This window comes from Protopterus annectens, chromosome 2.part0 (genome assembly GCF_019279795.1).
Source record: "Protopterus annectens isolate FY-2018-M chromosome 2.part0, PAN1.0, whole genome shotgun sequence".
NCBI lineage: Eukaryota > Metazoa > Chordata > Ceratodontiformes > Protopteridae > Protopterus > Protopterus annectens.
In genome coordinates, this window is record NC_056728.1 from 1,458,576,961 (window position 1) to 1,458,587,420 (window position 10,460).

Below are 10,460 nucleotides of genomic sequence, written 5' to 3' on the forward strand. Positions count from 1 at the left end.
GATATATCCATAATTATGGTCTATACAAGTAAATTCTTATAAATCTACAAGTGAACTTTTATTGTAAGTAAAGCAGAAGCAAAACCCATGACTGATTCCTCAACAGACAGTTCTATATTTTACAAGTAGTGAGCTCTGCCATTTTATATAACATACCACTTCATATGAAATGTTGCATTAAATGAAATTCTACATGCTAAGCCTTAAACCATAAAAGTAAAATCTGCTGCAATATCATCTCCAAACTTAGGCTGAAAAGTAATTCGAACAATACATATGGTTAGCTGCCCATATTCTACTTCTAACAATGCATATAATTAGTTTGATATTTCAGCATTCTCATTAATCAGTATCTATGAATTACATACAAATCAAGAAGAAGCCTGATATAAATGTCTCAGGGACAAAATTGTTAGGACATAAGGATTTCAATATACACATGATGTATTTATATATATATATATATATATATATATATATATATATATATATATGGGTCTACTGCTTTTCATCGAATACCACGTATTCAAAAAAGAGCAGTAGACCGCTCAGTTATGCGAAAGTGCACTTATTCGAAAGTGCACTTTCGCAAACTCAGCTTCTACGGACGGATCACACCACAGTGGAGGACAGCAGGAAAACATGCTATGCCCTCCACTGTGGTGCAGTAGTTATGGACCTTAGGGTTAGGGCGCGGGTCATGGTAAGGGGATAGCTAGTAGGGCTATCCTCTTACCATGTCCTGCGCCCTAACCCTAAGGTCCGTGACTACCGCACCACAGTGGAGGATAGCCTGTCCTCCACTGTAGTGCGGTAGTCATGGACCTTAGGGTTAGGGCGCGGGTCATGGTAAGGAGATAGCTCTACTAGCTATTCCCTTACCATGACCCGCGCCCTAACCTTAAGGCCCGTAACTACTGCACCAAAGTCAGTAGTAGCCCGTTCGCTGAAGCAGGTTTCGCGAAAGTGCACTTTCGATTAAGTGCACTTTCGCGTAACCCAGGGTCTACTGTGTGAGTTCGAAGAAGCGTATTTTCGAACTTATATAGTAGACCCATATATATATATATATATATATATATATATATATATGGGTCTATATTAGAACACCGAAAGGGAGAAATATTGAACGCTCACATGAGCGAAAATACAGAATCTCGAGATTGCTATTGTGGGGGGTTGTGCCTCCCACACCCCTTGCTAAATATATATATTCCCACTCTGAGATTGCACTACAGTGAAGAAAGGGCAAATATTCCAATCTTCACTGTACTGCAATCAAAAAAAAAATATCGAGTTCCTGCATATTCGCTCATGTGAGTGATATTTCTCCCTTTTGGTGTTCTAATATAGACCCTATATAGATATATATATATATATATATATATATATATATATATATATATATATATATATATATATATATATATATATATATATATATATATATATATATATACTGGTGCTTTGTATTATTCTGAGTATATGTGTGGTTGACCTCTATTTAGTTAACCACATATGATCAACTAAGCAGCTGATCGACAGGTATACAAGATCTCACACTTCCTGAGTTAGGGAATATACTCTCCCATGTTAGTGCAATCTCAGAGTTAGTACATTAAATTAGCAGGGGGTGTGGGGCTGCTTGCTCCCCTTCAAAAAGTGATGTTATGTTGTTTAAATTGTAGATATTGCATGCTCCATTACTGCTTCTTGGCAAATGTGTGCTCAGTGTTTTCAATATTTTGACATTAACTTTTTGCCAGTCTGTGTTGAGTATATTCAGTTATAAGTAGTATGCACTCACACACACATACACACACACACACACACACACACACACACACACACACACACACACACATTTGTGTGTGTGTGTATATGTGTATAAAGTGCATATACGTATGTATATATATATATATATATATATATATATATATATATATATATATATATATATATATATATATATCACTTTTTGTAATCACATTACAGCAATATCTGGTAGAAAAATAGCCATCTCCTTAATCAAATATCGTGACTAAAAAATAATTGCATACTTATTTATAATTTAATATAACCAAAAACATTTTAATATTTGTTTTTTACAATATTTGTTAAGCAAAAATAAATAAATAAATAATTAGAAACCATAAAAATAAGAAATTACTACCATCTAGTGGACACAACATGAAATCTCAATCCAAAACATCAAATAGGAGTTTTTTTCTGCCTGATGTTGCTAATGTGATTATAAAAAGTGATGAATGAACTGGTATTTTAATGATAAAACTATGTATTCTGTAAGCATTGAAAAAGCTTGGTATAGGCAAAACCTGGATCTGTTTTATGTGTATTTCTGTTCATTAATGGAGATCTGAATAGTTGTGTGCTGGAGCTTTATTTGGGATTTGCTCTTAGTTTACTTCAGTGCATCTGGCGGGACTCTTCATGTACAATTTTTGATTGTTTTCATGGATGCAGTATCTTCAGCTGAAGGTTTCTTTAGCTGAAGTGTGAATCACCAGATATTTTGGTCAATTCACTTTTCAAACGTGTGGTTGAGTTTAGTGTGAGATCATTAGACAGTGGGGTTTAGTGAGTTTTCCGTTTTCACCATTCCAAACTGTATATATATATATATATATATATATATATATATATATATATATATATATATATATATATATATATATATATATAAAGTAGCAGGGATTCTGGGGAAGGGTGGCTGTCCCCCTATAAAAGAAATATGTTTTGATGATTCAGACCACATTCATTTGTGCAGTTAAGCAAACAATTCAGTATTTTGGGATTTGGCAATTTTGTTAACCGCATAATGATAATATGCACAAAAATGTGTGTGTGTGTGTGTGTGTGTGTGTGTGTGTGTGTGTGTGTGTGTGTGTGTGTGTGTGTGTGTGTGTGTGTGTGTGTGTGAGTGTGTGTGTGTGTGCCGTATATATATATATATATATATATATATATATATATATATATATATATATATATGTGTGTGTGTGTGTGTGTGTGTGCCATCTGTGCAGAGTCTGCACGTCCTTCCTATGGTTGAGTGAACTTTAAAGACATGCAGGTAGGTGCATGAGTGTGTGTGCCCTCTGTGAAGGTTAGGTGCTGGGCTGGCAACTCAGCACTGTAAAAACCCACTGCCAGTCAATAGAGGACTGGTGATCTGCTGTGGTGACCCCTAACTGGGAAAACCTGAAAGACTTTATATATATATATATATATATATATATATATATATATATATATATATATATCAGAGTGTGCATGTATGTGGTTAATTCTCCCACAAATTACATGATGGTGTACTATGGCTAAGCCCACTGGTGACCCTTTTAGTTTTGTCATCTTTATGGGCTTGGGCCCCTGTCCAGCAGAATCAGTACAGCTTACAGTCTCTTTTAAACTAACACACGTGGTTGAGTCTTACTTCAGCAGAAATACTTTGGTTCAGTATCAATTCACTATAATCGAGACATTCTCATAAATATCCTTTGTTAACATGTATGGCCACCAACTTCACATCTCATCTGGTTATGGATGGGATACTATACTGTAGTGCAGCACAGGGGTACAGAGGTTAGCAATGCCATCTCATAATATCTCATTCTCTGGCTTGATTCTTAGCTGTGCAGCCATACAGAGTGTCTATGTCCTCCCCTTGTCTTGTAGGCTTTTGGTAGGTAACTGCATTTCCTCACAATTCTCACTCTTCCATATTGTCCCTGTGTGTGTGTGTGCATCACATGTGTGTGAGTCTGAGTGCATGTATATGTGGGGTCTGTATTATATCCTCAAACGCTTAAAAAAGCGAACGCTGATTGATCAAACTTACTTTCGTGAAACTGCAAAATATCGAAGCAGCAGAAACTCAAATTTTTTCCTAGGGAAAGAATTTGGTTGTCCGTTTCTGTTGCTTTGGTATTTTCAGTGTTATGGTGGAAAGTTACCGGTCGGATTCAGGTAAGTGTGCAATTGTGTGGATGTGAGTGTTAGGGTGATTTAGGTGAGTTAGGGTTAGGGCTCGGGTTAGGTGTGTGTGCGATTGAGTGGACATGAGGGTTAGGGTGGATTTAAGTGAGTTAGGGTTAGGAGCGAGTGAGGTGAGTGTGCGATAGTGACGGACCTTAGGGTTAGGGTTTGGGTTAAGGTAAGTGGGTAGTTAGTGGTGTGTGCATAGTTTAGTGTAGGGTTAGGTATCAGATTTTAGGTGTATGTGTGTGGATTTCTGTTTGTTTGGTGTGCTTGTGTTGTGTGTATGTGTTTTGGATCAGCAATTATTTTCCCTGGGAAAAAAATCGCTGATCTGACAGTTCGAGATTGTAAGCTTTCGCTTAAATTAGGTCGATCAATCAGCATTCGCTTTTTTAAGCGTTTGATGATATAATATAGACCCTATATATGTGTGTGTTGAAATAGAATGGGGTTCTGTCTAATAAGTTTCCAGTCTTTTTCTTGCATGCAAGGACAAACTTCAGCATTCTCAATCCTGAAATGAAGCGAGTGGGTATCAGAGAATGAATAAAGGAAAGTAGCACTTATTTTCTCAACAATGGCAACTGCTCGTTCTCACTGTATAGTTGCAGTGATTTTCAAAAGGGAAACAGTTATGACAAAAAAGTAAATAAACAAACAAAAAATGAACAATTAATATGGACAGTTTGTGTATCATAAAGAGATGGAAATTCATTATTTTTTTTTTTAAATTCCATGGAATGTTTTGAAACCATACCTGCGCTTTCAGCAACATTACATTGACAACAATTGCCCACAACAGATTTACTAGCGGAGCTAATCTTCACATCTTACTATGTTGTCATGTAATATTTAACATATATGTTAATCATCTGTGTTGCACTTTTTTAATATCACCAAAAGATGCAGTAAAGTTTACCATAAAGTCAGTATCTGGTTTAAGTCATCCTTATATTCAAATGATAAAGTACTTGTGACACAATTGCACTATTGTTTAAGATTCCCTTTACTAGTACATCCCTGCATGGATCCATTCATAGGTTCATTGGTTCATAGATATTTACTAGGCTAATGACCACAAGGGCTTTTTTTAAGCCTAGCCTTGCAGCCCAAATCTCTGATGATTTCTGATACCCTTGATAAGTGTAAGTATGGGCCTGGGAGATGAACCATTTACATGTTACCTGTTTGCATTAGAGACATAGGTGCCAAGCCAGGGATGAATTTCCAGTTTCCCATCCAATTGTCCAAGTTGCATTCGAATTGGGTTAGGGAGGAATTCTGCTTCACATGGATGGAGAGCCTGTTCCATAGATGAGGTAGTCTCTGGGATACATACCTATCTCTCCAGCAGGTCCTATTTATATCACAGCCAAGGTTTACATCTTTAAAACGGGTAATTCTGCTACTGTTTGTTTTGTGGATATGCAAAAGGTCCATCAGAATGGGGTCTGACAATGCCCTATATGCCAGGCATAGCTGTCCCCTCAAACACCTGTAGAAGACAGGATACAGGGATAAGGCCTTGAGATGGTCTGCATAGGACATATTACTTATGTCCTGTATTGTTTTAGTGAGGAACCTCTGTGGACATTCCAGTTGTTGGATATGCCTGGTTAGGTACATACCAAAGGAGGCATTGTACTCAATGATAGGTCTAATGAATGCCGAATAGAGTGAAACAATGACTTCCTTGGACTTAGATGCCATACCTTTGTTTATATGTTGCACAACATAGAATGAATTCCTCACCACTGTAGACACGTGATGATCAAAGGCTAGATTACTATCTATGTGTGTCCCTAATTCCCTGACTACTAGGTCAACTCTAAAGAGTGTGTTGCCAATATGATAGTTACCAGGGATGGATGACTTCCCAAAGGATACTATTATGCATTTCTTGGCATTTAGTTTTAGTCCATGGCTATGACACCAGTTGTTTGTCTGTGTCAGCCCCTCCTGGAGAACAGTTGTGTCAGTGTGAGATTCAATGACAGCACCTAATTTGCAATCATCTGCAAATTTAGTCAGCCAGAGACCACTGACATTGGCCTTGACTTCTGAGAAGTAAATGCCAAAAAGGAGCAGTCGAAGGACTGATGCCTAAGGGACTTCACTTGTGACTGGCCTCTTTGCGAGCCAGTTGGCTATCCACCGGGTAACATATGGGTTTGTACCTAACCTCATGACTTTGTCAACAGTGCCCGAGTGGGGTATTGTGTCAAATGCCTTGGCCAGATCAAGGTGGGCAGTGTGAACTATTTTGCCGTCATCCATTGCTTTGGTGACCTTCTCAAAGAAGTCCACCAGGTTGAGTAGGTATGATCTGCCCTTGATGAAACCAAACTGGGTTGGGTCCAGTGTCTGGAGGTTTACTATATCTCTGTTGATCATCTCCATGATAATTCTTTCCATGTCTTTACATATAAGACTAGTGAGACTTATGGGTCTGTAGATGGCCCACATTTGTGCAGAGGGATAACTGTTGCCTTTCTCCATTCATGAGGCATAAAGCCTGATTGGAGGATACAGTTAAATAGTAATTCCAGAAGCCCTGATAGGTCATGTTTCATACTATTTAGATTGCATCCTGGGATATTGTTTGGACCCATTTATGCAGTCAAAGTTACAGTCCATAAAGAGGTCTCAACAGCCGTATGAAGTTGTCTCAACAGCAGTACAACCTCTGTTCTGCTTTGTATGCTTCCTGACCATGCCAATTTTTTCCACCTTCTAACAAAGATATTTTGAGAGTACAGTAGTAGCTCTTAAACTGATGTACTGCTCTTGATCCAAGACTGGTGAATATTTGATCACCTTTTATAGTTTTTGTCCATTTCCTGTGGGGCATGTTTACACCAATTAGACAATATAATCTTGTTCTGTTATAGGGGATAGGAAATTTCACTAGACCGTTATGATCTACTCTGACGTGTTTAGGAATGCTATGAAGTTTCCACTTATATGCTGAGACTTACATTGATAATGCTACAGTGATATGAGAACTTCCTGTCCTAAACACACACTGGAATAAGCTTAATTTTCCCCTACAAAAAAAAAATTATAAGACGCTGACATTTTGAGAGCTTAGTACTGGTTGCAGTAGATATAGCTAGTACCTAGAATAAGTGTTAAGTATCTGTTTTTCTACTGTCATATAATGTCATCAGAAAATCTGTAGTAATCAAGGTAGAACTGTAACTAACATCTTTTCTTTGTTTGTTTTTCTTTTATACTTGCAGTCCAGAGTGTACCTGTCCAATTATTACAGGGATCACAACATGGAACTTTCCAAACTTCTGCATAGACTTGGTCAACCGCTGCCATCTTGGTTGAGACAGGAGCTGCAGAAAGTGAGATAACACAGGCTTGTCAGATCAGACACTCTTATGTCAGTTAACCATTATTAGCTGTTGCTGCCAATAGGAGACTTGACTGATGAATCCTTGTGGAAGGACACTGTGACATTTAAATGTGAATGCAATGAAAGGACATCATTTGGCTAGTTAGCCAAAGCTGTGACAGCGCTTTTCAGAAACGCCTAGACTTTTTATAAGCTGCTGCAATACTGTATCTTAATATTTATCTGTCTTCTGTTTACATCAGAAATTGCAAAGAATCAGGAAGAAATGAATGGAATAAAAAACTAATCCTACAAATTACCCGGTTAGTGTTGTTTTTTTTTGTAACTTCAGCTTTATCATCCTTATTCCAGTTATGTAGAGTTTGGTGATAATGGATAATTTTGTCTACATATTGCAGGTTACTACTCACCATTCATAACACTGCTTTAAAACCATTTTTTCTACCATGTATTTCATTAATTACTTGTAAGAGTGTATAGTTCACCTGTATCTGCAATGTTCTTCATTCAGGAGTGTCACACTTCATTATTTGACTGCCAGCAGATATTAATGAATCATTCGGTACAGAGACCTGTAAACATCACATGGAGGTTGATTTCAAGGATCATGGAAGTGAATGTAGCACTTCTGGTACTGCATTAAGTGGACAATTTCATTGTTTGCTATTACTTGTAGATAACTATATCACGCATATTTTCCATACTGCAGAAAGTATCGGGGTTGGAATATGTCTGAATTTCTAGCATGAAGAAAACATGTATACTAATAGCATTAAAGAAAATGGAAAGAGAAATATAAAGCAAAAGAGCATTGATAAATAAGAATATTTGAGTTATAAAGTAGATTATAAACTAGGTTCCTTGAAAGTTGGTAGTGTGCAAAAGGAAAAATTTCTACAACGTCCTAAAAACATACAATAGGTAATTGGAGACTAAGTTGTCTAAAGATATGTGCAGAATGTGTGTTTGTGTGTATGAAATGGAAGAAGTGCCTAGCAATCTACTTCTGTTTCCTGACTGCTGAGTAAATTCAGTGGATGGCAACATTTTTAGGGGGTAACTATAGGAATTTGATATAATTTCACAGCACTGGAGATGAAGGGGGACAAGTAGCACAGAAAGCTGATCTGGTTATGTTGTGGTATGAAAGGCAAGGGGGAAAGGTGGCATGTTTTGGGTATGTGGAAAAGAATTTCAGTCAGTGGGCAGCAGATACAGATACAAATGGTGCAGCTGGGGGGTGATTTTTAAGAACACAGAATGGATACTAATAAAATATGAGGCAATTGAAGGTACAGTGTTGGCATTTTATAAAATTAGTAATATAGATTTGGATTATAATCCTGTCAAGTATGAAGAGGGATTAATAAGGAAATGATGTTAGACAAGTTAAAGACCTTTTGTAGTAACAAGTTTCTTTACAATGTGGGGTCGCGGCTAGAATTTATGCTTAGAGGGAAAAGGATGCTAAGCATAGAGCTGCCAGGTAAGAGGAAAAGAGGAAGGCCTAAGATAAGGTTTATGGATGTGGTGAGAGAGGACATGAAGGTGTTGGTGTGACAGAGCAAGATGCAGAGGACAGGAAGAAATGGAAACAGATGATCCACTGTAGCGACCCCTAATGGGAACAGCCAAAGAAAAAGAAGAAGAAGCATCGACTTTTCAAGAAATATTATAGTGATGGGGGTCAAAAGGTAAAAGTTAATACTTTTAAGGTGTGATATAAGGGCTACATTATTTGCTAGTTTATGGGAAATAGTTTGAGAGGGACAGCTGGAAACAATGTTGCCAGATTATGTACCACTAGAAAACAGAATGATTTTTTGCAAAATTAAAAGAAGTCAAGAGTCAAACCTGTTAGTAAAAAGGATGTGGCTGGTAATGTGGTAGAAGAATGCAGACGTAAAGGAACATTTATAGAGGAAGTGAATGGGTGCCAAGTAAAAGGAGCAGGACAAAATGTAGGCCTAAAACTCTCAGAGTTTACGGTTATTTCTGCCTATCAGGTATTATTTTTTTCACACTGATGCTTAATCTCTTTTAGGCTACAGTGATAAAAACAGATAAAAAGAGCAAATCAAGTGTGCGTCATTTGACTATTTTCAGAAAGTTCCAGTGAGCTTTATCCATAAGATCAAGTCCTATTGGAATGACTCCTCATTCAGTTTGGAGTCTGGAACAATGTTTTATTCTCTTGGCTCCTAACTTCTCATTTCTCTTAAATAAGTCATTTGCATTCTGTATTTTTGTGAGCTACTGATATGGCAAAATATGGCAAAATATTTCTAAAAATGCAGTAAAGGCAGGAGTATTTTATGAACTCTGTCAGGGAAAAAGAAATGAGCTGCTTTCACTATGATTTATACATTGTTGGGGAAGTGGAGATATGAGCTCTCTATCTCTGAAGAATGAGAACCTCTTCTAGGGGACATTCTTGTGTCTGAACTATGACCATGGAAGTGTATGATGCTTTCACTAAACGATTTGCTAATTTTGTTAAAAGTATATGGTGTAGCCCTCCATAAATGTATTCCTGGATTTGTTTAGTGAGTCATTGAGCCAGGAGGAGAATAATATCTCCATCAAAGGAGTGAGTAGAGGAAACAGTAGACCAAATGTTGTGATGCTGAACAGCACAACTTCACAGATTCTGGAAATGAGAGAAGGCAGACCCTGTGCTGCAAATAATACTGCAGTTGTATAGAGTGAGGCTGTGTGGTTTAAAGCAGATTTCAAGTAATGCAAGAGAATGAGGCAGCTGTAATGAAAGTGGAGGAGCATAAAATTCTGAGACAGAGTATGGAGGGCCTTCAAACATGTTCCTGAAAGAAAATGTCAGGTTGTTGGCTGTGACACATTTGCAAGTGAAAGTAAACATTCAGGTGCCTAGCCTAAATTTCCAAATGCCCCAATGCACTGTCTGCTTAAGTGACTTGCCCAAGGTCACACAGTAGGCAATATAAATGTGGAAAGATTCAAACCATGTTCCTTTGGCACATGAAGCAACTCATTAACATGTCAGAGCTTCAGTTCCTTATGCTAAATCCCAGACACATAAAAAAAAAATTGCAGCCAGGATGTTGCCAAGTGGAAG

At 37.5% G+C, this 10,460-nt stretch overlaps 1 protein-coding gene across 1 annotated transcript in view; it reads left to right on the top strand.

Moving 5' to 3' along the window:
* The window catches only part of NDST4 (N-deacetylase and N-sulfotransferase 4), a 2,939,889-nt gene extending 2,932,225 nt beyond the window's left edge, over positions 1–7,664 (top strand). The window contains exon 14 of the mRNA XM_044061661.1: positions 7,245–7,664. Coding sequence (XP_043917596.1) covers positions 7,245–7,364 — 120 coding nt within the window. The 3' untranslated portion in view covers positions 7,365–7,664. The remainder of the gene's footprint in view (positions 1–7,244) is intronic.
* The last annotated feature ends 2,796 nt before the right edge of the window (positions 7,665–10,460 follow it).